General features: G+C 38.3%; 1 protein-coding gene across 4 annotated transcripts in view; it reads right to left on the bottom strand.

The window, feature by feature from the left end:
- LOC121329132 (ephrin type-B receptor 2) overlaps positions 1–15935 on the bottom strand; it is a 111382-nt gene that overhangs the window by 58419 nt on the left and 37028 nt on the right. For all 4 annotated transcript variants that reach the window (XM_041274510.1, XM_041274511.1, XM_041274512.1 and 1 more), the window contains exon 2: positions 1999–2063. In XM_041274510.1, coding sequence (XP_041130444.1) covers positions 1999–2063 — 65 coding nt within the window. The remainder of the gene's footprint in view (positions 1–1998; positions 2064–15935) is intronic.

Raw genomic sequence — 15935 nt, 5'->3', positions numbered from 1 at the left:
ATTTCAGAGTATAATTAATTAAAAACGAAATATTTGAGGAATTTAAAGTGTAAATAAACCCACAGTAAAACGGACTTATTTTTTAGTCGAATTGGACTTTACTCAAGAAAAAAAAAAAAGACAGAACAATGCACAAGCAGAGTTGCAGGAACATATTCGATTTATTGATCTATTTATTGAATATTATTGGCCTGTGTAACGTATATTAATTCAATTTCTCCCTGGATTTTGCCCACCTCTAGATAAGGATAACATACCATACTGTATTTACAGTAAACATACTGTAGGATCTAATCCAGTGTCAATCTGAACCCTTTCAGGTGCATCTCAGTGAGAAGTGATAAAACACTACACCACTCAAGCAAGTCATGAGCAGTCTGCCACGTCCTCCTTTGGGGATCCCTCCTCTTCACAGCCCTGACAGTGCCTCCTCAGTGCTGTAATACCAGCTGACTCACCTGGAACAGGCTCCACAGGGAGCACAGGAGATAATTAAGCTCCTCCAAGATGGTCTAAAGATGGGATCTCCTAAGGGCAGGAAGCAAAGTCTAGCCAGCCTGTGACAATGCACACTAAGGGATTCAAGTTGGGGGACGGGGGACAGTTTGATGATCACATCTCCATGCAGTCTGGCATAGAATGCACTTGTAGGCTGCTTGGAGGAGCGATGCAGGTAACTGAAGCTCTCTAATATAATCTGTTGGTTCTTTTCATGCAAGCAGTGTTGGAGGAGATAATTGCAACAGAAGACTAGAGATGCAACAATTAATCTATCAATTCAGTTGTTTATTGCCATGCCTTTTATTTTACATGAATTGATCGCCGTGATGCCCTATTTGGAGCCTCCTGTCGCTGCTGTAGCTACCCAGTACCACATGCTTTGCTTGTGTGTTGCTAGGCAAAAGCTGTGCTGTATTTGTATTGTGCTAAAAAAGAATAAAAAAATGCTTTTTGCTTGCGTATGCATTTTTGAGAATATGAATATGGGAGAATACAGGCTGTAACTATTATTGGGCCTTAAAACATACATTCCTTGAGGAATATAAACATGAAGCACAGACAGAACATTTCAAGTGTCTATGTTCAAATCTGATGGATGCGTGGATTCATGTCTGGAAGCTGTTTCACAGTGTTTAGTTCATATAACAATGGTAGGCATTGATAAAAAAAAATATATATCCTGATTTAAAAGCCTGCGTTTTGTGCACTGCATGATGTGCTGCTGCACACAAATCCATGCTCATCCATTACCCCTCACCTGAGTGGATGCGGCTGCACTAGATTTTGCATTCCAATTTTCTGAAGTTTATTAACATTATCACTGGTCTCCTTTTATTGTGTGGAGAATCTTTTAGCGCTTCATTTGGGTCCTGTTAATTAAGGGAGATTCATGTTGAGAAAGACTTATATTCTAAAGTTTGGTCTATGATCCCGTAACATTTCTTTTAGTAAACGCTATAAATAAACAGACTGCATCCTGGTGCTACAGGTCATGTGATCTGACTGCAGCTAGACTTACAGTTTGAATTATACAACACATTTAGTCGCTTATGCCATTTCTTATAGTTTGTAAAGATTTCATTTTGAAAGTACTTGTTCCTAGTAAAAGCAATTAAGAAATGATTACCTGAAATCAATTCAGCCCTGCATGACGTCCAATATACTCATGCAAAAGCTGGATCACGATCGGTTCTCAAAATATCGGTTAAAATGTATAGCTTCAGAAGTATGACAAGTTTGATGACATTCAGTTAACTGGTTTCTAATATAACATGTATTTGCCCAACCAGTCCAAACCCAAATATCATGAATACATTTGGTTACCATTACGATTATGGAAAGTTTTACTAATAACATGTTCCTTCAAAGTTTGCAGGAAGCAGGATGTTTTTTTCTTCTTTTTTTTATTATAGAAATAGCGCAGCACATGTGCGTACGTATAATTGCAATAAGACCCTCTCTAGGGTTTATTGCTATTAAACAGGAGTTTTTACTTACCCCCGATGTAGGAGTTACCATCCAACCCAGCTCTGCTGTTGCTGTGGTGGAATCCATTAACGTCTCTGTAGATAGGAAGAGAGAGTTAAGGGTTAATGAATCAGATAATGTTGATTCAGCTTAGCATGATCATATTGGTTCCATAGGTTTTGATCACAGTGTGTGTTGCTTTAAAACGCTAATCTACTCTGCATGGTTCAGTACACACTCTGCTGCCAAAGAAGCTAGCAGGCAGATCATTTTACTGTGCTCAACAGAAAAAAACATAAACCGCACTACATTAGCATATTATAAGCTAGAAAACACTTTTTAAATATTCATTACAGACTGCTAGGAACTAAATTTCGTTGCACGGAAGGGTCTACATTTTCAAGCAGTTTTGTCAATGTCCAGTTGTGGTTGATGGTATGTCATGCATTTGAACTGTTTCTTCATTGACTCCTGCTGCTCACAGTGGAGGTAATCACATCTTGGGGAGAAAGTTTCTGCCCACTAGATCAAGCGGTTTATAAAAATTGCTAACTAAAGTGGCATCCCCTTAGAGGTACTGCGTTCTGAAAAATTACAGTTGCATTATGTTATGCCTTTTAGTATTTACTATTTTATGCTGATAATAAATTGCATTACTTTTTTAATTGGTCATGTTTTATCCTGTGATGGGATGGCTGGATTGGACTGATAATGATTCAGCGGGGGTGACGAGATTGTGATGATGGTTGATGAGGAAGGTAGGGGCGTCTGAAATTGGGCCAAACTTGATGGTGTCACATATGAATATCTTCTTCTAAAGTAACTATTATTAAAGCCTGTGTATATGGCATGACATGTATAAAGGTCATGACCTTGAGATCGTTTGTTCCTTTGCCCAGTGTCAGCACTCAACATTTTGTGTTTTAGTGTGTTTCCGATGCCAAAAGGAATTAAAAAGGGAGATTATTTTACCTGAAGGCTAAGCAAACCCGTAAAAACATAAAAACGAGAGTCACGAGAGTTTGGCTAAAACAAATCCTACAAGAAGGTGATCTTGCTTTTGGCAGCTCATCTGCCAAAACATTACTTAAAGAAGAGACTCCAAGTAACTGAATTCTTTCACTGACTAATTCACTGACTAAGTTATTCAGTATCTCAATGGGATTCTTTGTAGCTCGCATTTGTCCTGAAGGAAAACTTTGAAACAGTTTTTTAAATCTGTATATATATATATATATATATATATATATATATATATATATATATATATATAGTGCACTGTTAAAATCCTTTCCTCATTGTATGAGTCACCCACTTTTAAAAATTCATATTTTTAAAACGAAGAATTCTAGAACGTTGTTGTTGGGGAACATGCTAAACTCATTTGAGTAAAAATGAGTCAGAGGTTTAATGTTGTTAAGTTAAAACAGCTTCATACCATTGACACTCACCATCTCAGTTCAGAATCATTTAAGATCACCGAAAAAAAATCCTGCCATCAGAATCTGAGCTAAACTGAGCTAAAATGCAGATACATTTCTGGAAGGCTTATTATTAGGAACAGACCTGAAGTCATTTTGTCTATTTCTGAATCAGACACTGACACACTATTCCCATGATAGGAAGGTTTTTTTTAAAGACTTAGGCTTCTTTAATTCGCTCACCCCATATGTATCAGCTTAGACCTTCTGGTTGACAAACAAACAACACACTGTGTTTTGGCTGCCTGTTATGCTCCATGACTGTGAAATGCTGCTGGAGACAACACGAATCCAAATCAGGATATCTCAGAAAAGGATTTTCGTTTTGATCAGGCATTTGGCTGAGATGCTAGGTTTGTGAGCTGTATATATAAATTATATTTCAACCCTAGGCTTACAGAACACTGTTAAAGATAAACATATTTTCAAAACATTTAAAGCTGTTCGGTTTACAAAGCTAGGACCAAAACAACTGAGTAATATCAATCTCTTAAAGGGGAACTTGGTTACCGACACAAACGATCTTAACTAACATATTCTTCCTGTTTTGATTTACACAGATGTACTTGGAGGGTAGACGAGACACAAAGAGCTTTATTGAGGCCACAGGGGTTCTTTCAACTTTATAAAAAGTCACAGGATATGATGAAAAAGAAAATGATGCAAAATGAATCTACACAACAGGAAGATTACTTTAGTAAATGCTTTGAAAATACAGTATAACCCATTGGTTTGTTGTTCCTGTTGAAATCTGTCATATCTTCTAAATTTATTTCACAAGATTCACGTAAGGAAGGGTGTGTGGATTTTGTGAAACACAATCTGCCAGCGGACCCCTCAAGTTGACCTTTTTACACTGCAGCTCTTCTGTAATTGATTTCTGAGACTGCGGAGTGCTTTCATGGTGCAGATGGAAGCATGGCACCCCTGCTGAAGGCTGTGTCTGAGTAACTAGATTAATACAAGACTAGCAAGGCAGCTGCTGAAACTCAAACTTTCCCTCGTTCTCACTTTGCACCCTTGTGTTAATAAGAACCAGGTACCTGGTATAGGCAGTGCACTCCTGGAGTGTGAACTTTTCATTCAAAGATAAATCACCCGTGTCTGATGCTCTTCTCCCACTGAGAAAACTATTACATTCTTTTCCTATGCAAAAAAGTTTTTTTCAACTTTTTTTTTTTTTCCAACCATCAAAACTGGAGAAAAAGGTGTGAAAAATTCTGGGAAAGTACATCACTGCTTTCCACAATTTCAATGAACCATGTTGTCTCATAGAAGAAGGCATTATGGTACAATACCACGACTTGAGTAGCTCAGTGGTTACAGGAAGTCCTGAACTGCAGTGTGGAATGCAGGAGGATTGAGTAGCTCAGCAGTTAGAGGAATTGTTGGGCTATAGTGTGGAAGGCAGTGGGTTTGAGTAGCTTAGTGGTTAGAGAAAGTGCTGGGCTGCAGTGTGGAAAGCAGCAGGATTAACTCACTGGTTAAAGATAGTGCTGGGCTGCAGTATGGAAAGAAGCACGTTGGAGTAGCTCAGTAGTTAGAGAAAGTGCTACATTTGGAAGGTAGTGCATTTGAGTAGCTCAGTGGTTAGAGAAAGTGCTGGGCTGCAGTGTGGAAGGTAGTGGATTTGAGTAGCTCAGTGGTTAGAGAAAGTGCTGGGCTGCAGTGTGGAAGGTAGTGGATTTGAGTAGCTCAGTGGTTAGAGAAAGTGCTGGGCTGCAATGTGGAAGGTAGTGGATTTGAGTAGCTCAGTGGTTAGAGAAAGTGCTGGGCTGCAATGTGGAAGATAGTGGATTTGAGTAGCTCAGTTGCTAGAGAAAATGCTGGGCTGCAGTGTGGAAAGAAGTGGGTTTGAACACTGGATAGAGGCTCAATTATTTCATTAAGAACAGTCCATTCCTTCAAATTGGTTCACAGATTTTGTAAAAGATTATCTCTGTCACTGCGTTTTAAATGAAAGTTAAACGCAGCAGTTGTTCAAAGGCCATAAAAAAAAAACTATCTTAGGAAACGCTGAAAGTCTGAATTAATGGAATTGGCCTAACAGACTTCTCAATCTACATTGAGTTGATTTGTATGAAACTGGTTAGCCTGTAGACAAAATAAGGACTGCCTTCTTAAATTGTTACTTCTCATAAACATGCCAAAATATTATTTAGGACTCAACCAAGCATGAAATTGATATGGGATTGCTAACTGTGTGTGTGAGTTTGTGTAGTCACAGCAGTGATCATGTGTGTTGACAGAAGAACTCTTAAAAAGTATTGCACATGTCAGTTAAATGAGAGTGAAGAGATGCAGGATTCAGTCCCAGGAGCTCCAGCAAAGCAGTCTCCTCCTTACCCCAATGCTCTTTCCCTGGATGCCAAATCCTAGCAATGGCAACGCAGTGGATTTGAAACTAACAGCACACAGTGGTCCTGATACAGCAGCTCAGAGCTGTCTAACCTATTTGCCTGAAAGAGCCATACCGATGACCTGGAGTTCTTAAAGAGCGATGCAAACAAAACAAAAAATAACAAATGAAAAAGGGATTGTTTAACCCAACTACACACATGTTTAAGCACCACACCAACATTTTGACGACCAAAAAACACTTACTGTTCAGGATTCACCTCTACAGGTTTGTAGAGGTTTGTCTACATTGTAGACCTCAATAAGCTATATATGACTCCAGAGGCATCGACAGTAGCATGTTGACAGGTGCTGATGGTACTGTAATGCAATACTAGTGTTTGTAGTGTGCTCAAACCATTGAGATACAATTGGTTTGTCAAAATGTGAAAATGATACCTCTTGCGTACAGCAGAATATATGTTGAGATGTCATTTTTGCATTGGTTTCCTTTGCATCATATCTTCGTCATTTTGCCACCATATACATTTCAAGCTTTGTTTCAATATTAAAATATCAGTTCCCACTCTATGAGAAAGACTACAGGCTTGTGACACCCGAGAGATGGACTGAAAATGTAACTCTGGCGACCAGACTTTCTTGAGTCGGATGACAAGAGACTAGAAATCGGCTGAAGTGATGGTTGGAAGACTGCAGTATAAATTAGCCTTAACAGGGGGGTTGTGAATCTGATAACTGGATTGCAGTCAAAAGCCTGCTTTTGAGAAACAAAGGGAGATTCTGTGTGTGAAAACCCCAGAGCACCCTACAGCATAAGGAATTGAGCTACATTGTTCCTGAAAAGAAATGGCTAGCATTTCAGTGAAAGTGCAAGGTAGGTTAAAGCAATAAGTGTCTGTGCTCAGATTTCAAGCCCTGGCAAACGGTTCTGCTCAAATGTCAAGCGTGACTAGCTCTTTGCGTGAGTATGCAACAGTGGGAGGGGGATGGGTTACCTCAGGAGAAAATCGTTCATTAGAACAGATACGGTAGCATGCTTTTAGCTGTTTGCTTCATTATGTGTGCATGAATTACTCTAAATACGCTCACACACGCACACACACACATGATTGTACAGTTTGAATCCCAGTTCAATTCCGAATGTCAGTTTCATTATTTTATTTTTAAACTTTCCTAAATACTTTGAATACATTTTGAGTATGAAGTAAATAACACTGTACACGTACAATTGTGTAACCACCAAGGAAAATCTGTATTTGAAATTCAAAACATTTAACACTGGACTTTTCTAAACTATTAATATCAATTCTCATTACATTCTCACTACACTGTCTGCCTCTCTCAATCTAAGCATCTGCGCGCCTGATTGATGGAGAAACTTTGTGAGCCTGAAAATCTGTACTTGGCACCAACATGCAAGGATTTCCCAAGCTCTCTGATAAAACAAGCTGGCTCTTTCAACAGGGGCGGCAGTAGCAGCTTCCCAGCTTATGTGTGTCAAGTTGGGCTGCTGGCAAACTTAAGACTGCTTCTTTTCTCAACGCTACCTTGTGCAAACTGAGAGTGATGTGAATTTAACAGAGAGAGACCTCCGTACTGGGGTATTAGAGTCAGCACATTCAATACAGATGGGAACTCAGGCAAATTTAACAGAACTTAGCACAAGGATGAGTAAGGCAGCAAATTCAATCTCGAAAACGCAGTTCCAGGATCAGTGTAGTCATTCCAACACAGATGACACAAATAGGCTACTACAGTATAAACACTGGCATTCTCCCAGGCAATTTAATACAGGAGACTGGTACGGCAATGTATTAATCAGTATTAGAACAAACTATACACAGATCAGTATACATTATACAGTATGCAGATCAATCCCACAGATTCTGTGTTCAGCCTATTCATGGTAACTCATGGTATTGCAATGGCTGGTTGTGATGTATGGTAAGACCATATTTTGAAATACCATGGTCTTATAATAATATATGATAAGAACTGAACATGGTTTGGCAGGGATGCTATATTCTAAGCATAGTCTGGGTAATGTTAAGCCTGTGTAAAACATGGCATCATCATCATCAAAGAAAACTAAAATATATGACAGCAGAGCAGTGGATAGGTCTCAGAAACTCTCACTCTAGCTATCAATAATAGGTAGGTCATGTGATTGTAATAATTACTGTGCCATATTTAATGTTATTGGCTTAATGTCTTGACATATGTGCTTCTGAATTTGGCTTCAAATTGGGTCACAGTGAAAAAAAGTTTGAATGCCCACATCTCATACACACTAGCCAGCTTGGTATATGGAGCTGCAGTAGTAAATTATTAAACTTGGAATTTGAAAATAGAAGTTTAGTGAGATGGCCCACAGACAAAACTATAATAAAGTAAAGTAGAATATGCAGAGGGACGGATTTAGTGCATTGAGATCCTAACAGCACTGGAGACTGAAACTCTCTGTCTGTTTGTCTCTACAGGGCAGCCAAAGACTAGCTATACTGCAAGCACAGAAAAAGTGAATGTTATAGGCTGGTTAAAATATCCATGAAAATACATTTAAATAAATAAGTATAACTACATGTTGTACAACCACTGTACAATTGGGTAATGATATTACTATATATATATATATATATATATATATATATATATATATATATATATATATATATATATATATATATATATATATAGAGAGAGAGAGAGAGAGAGAGAGAGAGAGAGAGAAGTAGAAATATATATATATATATATATATATATATATATATATATATATATATATATATATATATATAATTGCTACTTTCAAAAACGAGAGCCTGAATAAACCTGTTGTATTTTTATTAGTTGTAATTATTCGTTTCATTCCGTTTGTCAGAGCTCTCCAAACCTTTAATTTAAACTCACTCCATTCTCCTTGATGGAGTCTCTATTCCTCCTCTCCACCTCTTTATTTTCTTGGCTGCTTATGGGCTTATATATCCTGACTGAAAAGTGTAATTATTTATTCAAACAAGCCCCACAGGGCACCTCGGGGAGGTAATTACAACCTTTCCCCACCCGTGGTTTTTCTCCCAACACTTGGCCCCCTGACAGCCCGTTCTTAAGAAGAATGCAGATGTCTAACTGCATAGCTCCCTGCATTGCCATTGCTGTCCTGCCCATAACCAGTTACACAACCATTTATCATGGAAATGTAAGCAGGCGTTAGGCTCCAGTGCTAAATCTACATTTTCCCTGAAAAGCAAACAGCTGTTTATGCTACAGATCTAAAATGTTACATGTTAATTTATGGACTTTTGGAAAATATTACTGGTAGATGTCAGTTACCCTAAATAAACTCTTAGCGGGTCTTTGCATTACCAGCAAAGGAAACACAATGGACTTGGAGTAAGTGTTGTGCTGTTACACTGGATTACCGGTGTTTTTCCATCGGTATATGTCAAACTGCTGTACCATTCTAACACCAGTTCAGGCCACTGTACCATTATACATCTGATATCTCATATTACAGCGGCACTAAAAACAATTCAGATGAGAGACATATTTATATTATTATTGCACAAAATAAATTAATAAAAAATGACAGATTTCAGCATCATAAAAAAGTAGATCAGCATGACCTACACCGATGGTACTGTAAAAACGTAATGTGTGCATTGCTTGATTGTTTCAACGCACCCCACTTGTATACATGCTTATCTACTGTCGATATGTGTAAAACTCTAGTGTTAAATACAGACTTTATTCTGTACGTGTGGGTTTTACAAAGCATATTTATTTTTCAGGTGCCACAATAACAGCTCTGAAAAGCTTTGAAATCAGAGCTCCCCACAGCAACAGGAACGTTTAATCTGTTAAACAAAAAAATGGTTAATTACGCATGGGATAAACAGAAAACACAATGGGTCTCGAGGGGAACTCAACACATAATCCATTTGGGAGTAAATACATAAAAAAACCCGGGTTTCGTCCTTCAGTGTTCATGCTTTCCTTCACTTGTTGGTTATTTTAGCTTTGCTCATTTAGACTCACTCAGTTTATGCTGTATATTGCCATCACCCAGGAATATTCATCCGCAGCGTGGGATAATCAGCATTCGCAACAACAGCTTCAAAAAGTCTTTCTATATGATGAATTTCATTATTACAAATTCGCCTAATGGACCATCGAAGCGTTTCTTCAGTGGAAATCAAGTTGTTTGACTCTAAATAACCCTAGTTGTAACACACACCAAACTGGCATGCCAGTCCCTTCTTTCTGAAGGAAACTTTATGAACACCCAAACAAGCCTCCCAGTTTATTGCTTTCTAGTCTCTGGTTTCCATTCATTGGTGGACTGTTTAATATCCTGCAATTTTAAAACACACATATAATGATCAGAGCCCCCTCTCATTAACCTGCCAAAACCAAAAAGTCTAATCATTATATATCCTTTAGAGCTATTAAAACAAAGTATAAATCCTGCTCTGAAATGTTTTTTTTTTTTGTTTTTTTTTTTAATCCTAGCACTTATTTTGTACTTGTCTTGGATTTCCAATCTCCAAGTGTGCCATCTTTCTTCAATTACTCCCCCCCCCCCCCCCCCCACCCACAATCGCTGTGAGAAACCATATTGGAGAATCCTCACTTAATCCATCTGATAAGATTGCAGAATATTTCAAATTTGGTTAGAAACTATTGAATGTTAACCACAGGAAGCTTTAGCGGAGGGAGGCTGTTGAGATGAGAGTGTAAGAGCCTCTCTTTCTCTGCTCCAGCAACATAGTGCAGAGGGAGATTGTGAAGAGAGTGTAAACACGTAAGTGATCATTACAGTTAAGGTAACAGTTCACAGCCTTAGCAAGAACTGCCTGTCAGAATTCACACCCTTTCTTCTACACCGCTGTAACACCATTGATTTCACACTAATTTGCACAGGTAGTTATGTAATAAACTATGTAAATACACATATAATTGTATAATTAATGCTACTTAAAAAAAATAAGCGTTTCTGTAAATTTGCTAATGGCAGCAAGAAAGCTTGGTTGTGTTTAATTATCTATAATTTACTTTCAACACAGTTTGTTGTAAAATGTTCACAGCCCCATTATACACATTACTGACACTTATAATAATACAGTACCCCTTATAGGCAATGTTGTGATCTGCTCAAAGTTAGAAAAATATCATTGCCATTAAAATATCTGGGCAGTAGCCCTATCTTTTTTTTAGCTTGCTTGGAACACAAGCCATGTTGTTTATTCATGGGGCAGTACTTACTGATCCCAGGTATACCATATCCTGTCCTTAGGATGAGACGTAAAACCGAGGTCCTATTGGAAGTGACTCTGCAGCAGTTGTTGATAGTTCAACCCCTAGTCTTTGTAAGTTGCTTTGGATAAAAGTGTCTGCTAAATGACTATATTAATAATAATAATAATAATAATAATAATAATAATAATAATAATAATAATAATAATAATATAAAGGCAGCACTTACACACATGGTTTGACAAACCGCAATTAGTACTAATCAAGGAAGTCGATGACTTGTGTAAATCAAGGTCTATGAAACCAGTCGATACACACAGTGAAGAAGACAAAAGGGGTTTGCTAGTCCTTTCATCTGTGATTATTACAATATCCAAAGCTTTTCTTACTTGATGAAGTGTCTTATAAATGTTACCTATGATGATGAGGCCCACAGCCTTAAGCCAGGTACAATGTTTTCTTTGATCATGCAGTTCTTTTTTTGGTTTTTAGTTACTGGATGAGTACAACTCCAAGTAAGCCGACATTGTAAAATTGTTAAAATACAATTTAGAGCTTTAACATGTTTTACAAAAAAAAAAAAAAAAATCAATGATTTATAATGGAACTGGAACGTCTGTTTTGGATGTCAGATCAGCACAGATGGCTTTTGGGACCAGCTGCCTTCTCCCTTCCTACCTCGGCAATCTTCCCTTCGCCCCGCAGGGGTACAAAAATAGGATACACAATATTTCAGAATTTCTTCAGACCTCCTGCCGTAATTGAATCCTTGTGACTTCTTTCTGTAGCCCCTCAGCTACTCCATGCTCCCAAAAAAATTAAATTATAAATTAATTTTTCAGTAGCATCGAGGGACTTTAGATGAGTTAAGCGACTCCATCACTCGCCCGTCACACTGGGGATGAAAATCAAATTAGCAAGAAAGAATTTCAGGGCTAATTCTGAGCGAAGTCGTGTATCCTTGCACGCCAACTTATCTGAACAAAAGATCTCTCTTATGGGGGGGAGTCTGACACAAAAGGACCCATTTATTCTGATTACACCTAGGTTGCATTTTGATCTTGTCAATGCAACACTGGTACTACAATGGCAATGAGAATTGGTCGAGCAAGGTGTACAATTAAAGCTTAGGTCGAATGGTAACACAGTGGTACAATTTTCATATTCTGATACATTGGTATGAACACCTAACATACACAGGTAGTGCCATTGTACCACATCAGTGCCAGACAGTGTGCTCCATCTCGTTTCCATTGCTGACAATGCTGCATTCTGCTAATGCTTCTGTTAGGGTTTCTTCTGGGTAACAGGCATCTCCCAATCGTGTTTTCTAAGAGACCATAAATTACTGTCTAATGTTTTAGACTTGTAACATAAACAGTGGGGTGGGGGAGTGGAGCATCACACTAAAATTAGTCAGAATGTTACAAACCATGAAAAATGATTGTGCAACCCAGCTTTGGGCAGAGCTATATACGCAGTGTGCAGTTTCTTCTGGTATGTTCATTTTGCAGTCTGCTCACAGTTCTGCTAAGGGATACCATTATAATGCTTGTTATTAACCTTGGAGAGTAGTTTAAAGAGTGCTTAACACAAGCTTGATTATTGAGACCTTTTCAGGAGGTACAGGAATAAAAAACAGGACAAGTGGATTCTTCACACCGATGGATAAGGTGAGGCAGCGGCTAACTGACTTGCCCTTCAGGCGTGAGTCTAATTCTGGCTCCGGTGGACCATAGTCCACATATCCGAACCACCACACAATTGCCAGCCTCTGCTTGAGAGAGACCCAGGACTGAGGGGCGCGCTCTCACAAACTTTCTTCAGTTCCTGCTGGGCAAAGATAAACCATGTGTTCATGCATTATACGAGGTGTCGCTGCTAGAGAAAGGCCTGCCTTCAAGCACACTAAGCAGACTCCCCTGTCAGAGACCCTGTAAACACAAGCACTTCAGTCAAGAAACAAGCTCTTGCACACATTTCCTGAACAGGTGGGGTATGGAGGGGATGGGAGAACTGGATTCCTTTATTCTCATTTAGGTTTACTTAAGCCTGCCAAGGAAGCTATGTTACACTCCCTGTGGATTCACTTATACCTTAAGCAAATGAGCAGAGACAAGGCCTGGTTTTTATCCTATGGTCTTTTCTCCCCCTTCACCAGAAATAACTTGATGTATGTCCACAACTTTCATGCGTAGAAATGTGAGGCAAAACTATTGGAAACTCAAAATGACAAGCTTTTCAGTACCATACGCATTACTGTAGCATTGAGCATGAAACTCAGCACTTTAAACTCCCATAAGAACAACAGCTTATCTTTCTGCTGATATTTGAAGAACCACCATATGTTGGATATATAGATCTATAAGCCAAAAAGTTTTGCATCGCCTAGAATTTTAGGATTGAGATCTAATTTAAAAATAAAAACTATATGAACATAATTTAGATATTTTATTTAACATCATGTAATACAAAAAGAATAAACTACATATTGCAAAAGTCTACTGGAAGCCATAATAGTAGTACAGTATTTCACGTTAGATTTCGAAATGTGACATTTTTCAGTTTGTCAGTTTTTCATTAAGTATATGGAAAACTGCAAAGCGGTATGTAATTCAATATGTTAACGTACCATTATTCAGCAGGTATCATTCGATTTTATGAAGCAAAATTAGTTAACTCTATAAGGTGATGCAAAACATTTGACCATAGCCATATAATTCACTGCACAAGCCTTGGTTCTTCATTGAGGACATCTCCCGGTCTTTGACAATTTTCTATAACCCAAAATTTTGACATCAATTATTTAGCAATTTTCTGAACCACTGTAAAAGAACGTGAACCCCTCTTTTACCACTTTACTCTGTTTGCTAGATTGCTGCAGACAATAAATAAGGAACATGGTCTTTATGCAATCCATCTGGGGCTGACAGAGCTGGAGCATATCACTGAAGTGTATACAAGGCCTTTGACTCTATCAGTGATTGAGCACAGCAAATTGGAGACAGGTGCCGCCACTAACAATGAAAGCAACCCACCTTGGGTACACAGCACGATGAGGGGAGTGGTTTACTAATTCCAGAGCACACAGTATACACTGGCAGTGTTCAGGTAGGAAGGAGAGAAAGCTCCCAGGCATTCAGAGACATCAGAGGCTGCTGACAGCTGGGTTTAGGAGCTGTTGCCCACAGGAGCTTGTTAGCTGAAGTGTAAGAGTCATAAAAACAGACCCACTTTCACTTATATGTCACCAAGAAGAAATATTAGTTACAAGAAAAATGCATACCTTCTCAGACTCAAACCAAGTATCAGGGCCACTCTAGCGTCCATTTTCTTTGACACACAAGCTTGTTTTAAGAAATAAGTTGTTAATAAGAAGGCTGTCTGTCCTTGTGCTTTTCAGACGGACAGACAGGCTGACAGTGTCCAGTCTCTTACCCTTCACAGTCACTAAATTCATCCCTCAGCCTGCTTACTTTCCCTGAATATTTCACAGCCTCTTAAATAAGACTATTACAGCGCTGCAGCAGCCCAATGGTCAGTTAATTGGCATTAATTTTGTAAAGGAAAAAAAAAAACGCTGACATCCAACAACACTAAAATATAGCCTGCAGCGTTACTGAGTACTCAAAACACACCTTTCAAATGCTGAACATAATCTGAACATAAAAGATGAAAAAGCTCTGTGCCCTGTTTTGAAGTGAATGCAAAAGCACATTTTCTGAAAGGAATAACACAATTGCAATATGAAACAGTCAATAGCGCAAGACGCTGAAAAAGACTTTTATTCAAAATGTTTGTCATTAAATTGATCTTTTAGTATTTCCAAATATTTAACACGCAAGCAACTTTGTTGCAGGAAGGAGCAATTCAATCATGGTTAGGAGTTTTGTCTTGGTAGTTTTATACGGTTCAAATTACTTAATTTCGCAGAGAAAATTTGCCCTAAGGCCCTTACATGTTTTACATCTTAGAATAAAAATAGAACAATTCCTCTGATCTTGCAGAATAGACTGTGGTCCTTGCTTTCATAGACCATTAAACAGCAGACAGTTGGCAATGCCATGGCTCCCAGGGAACATTGATATGGGTAAATGTCATGACACCATTCCCTGGGAGAGTCCCAATGTAATTAGATCTAATATTTATAATAGTAGTAGTGAAAGATGGAATATTGGGGAATGCGTGTAAACAGCACGATTCATATTAAGGGGGGGGGGGGGGGGGATATAAAACCAGCCTGGCCTGAAGGCATGTCTGTGGTATCTTTCTATCTAAAAAAGAAAAATGTTCACTGTCGTTTTGTATACTATAAATAAAGAAATTTTAAAAAACAATGTGCTCCTGTGTCCTTATAAAAGTTGACCACAGTAGTTTAGTATTTTATTTTTGCAGTTATTACCAGTTTACCCTGCTTTGCCATGTTTATTAATAGGCTTAACCATACCTTGGAATTCTTTACAGTGCTCATCTATGCTATACCATGATTTCAGTGTGCTTTATTACACGTTGCTATGCTTTTACTCTGGTAAACTTTTAGAAGGAAAGACCTGCAGCTTGACATTCGAACCCTGTTTACTGGACTCCTTCTACAGTCCAAGCAGCAATGCATTTACTACAGACTCTTGGGACCCACTTGACTCTCAGAAATGTGACCCTTTTAAAAGCATTTTTAAAAACTCCCCTGTTGCTTTCAGATCCCGTCTGATATTTTAAGATTATTTCAAATAATCTAATCATTTGGTTGGAAATGCTATTTATTTTGAAAAGTGGTAGCATGCCATTTAATGCCAGTAAATGCCTGTAGATTACATTGCAAAAAAAAAAAAAAATCTAATCACGCAAAGCGTTTTGTGGAACTCCATTTTCCAG

Source organism: Polyodon spathula, chromosome 16, assembly GCF_017654505.1.
Source record: "Polyodon spathula isolate WHYD16114869_AA chromosome 16, ASM1765450v1, whole genome shotgun sequence".
In the NCBI taxonomy this organism is placed as follows: Eukaryota; Metazoa; Chordata; class Actinopteri; order Acipenseriformes; family Polyodontidae; genus Polyodon; species Polyodon spathula.
Note: the sequence above shows the minus strand (reverse complement) of the source record. Positions and strands in the feature narration are given on the sequence as shown.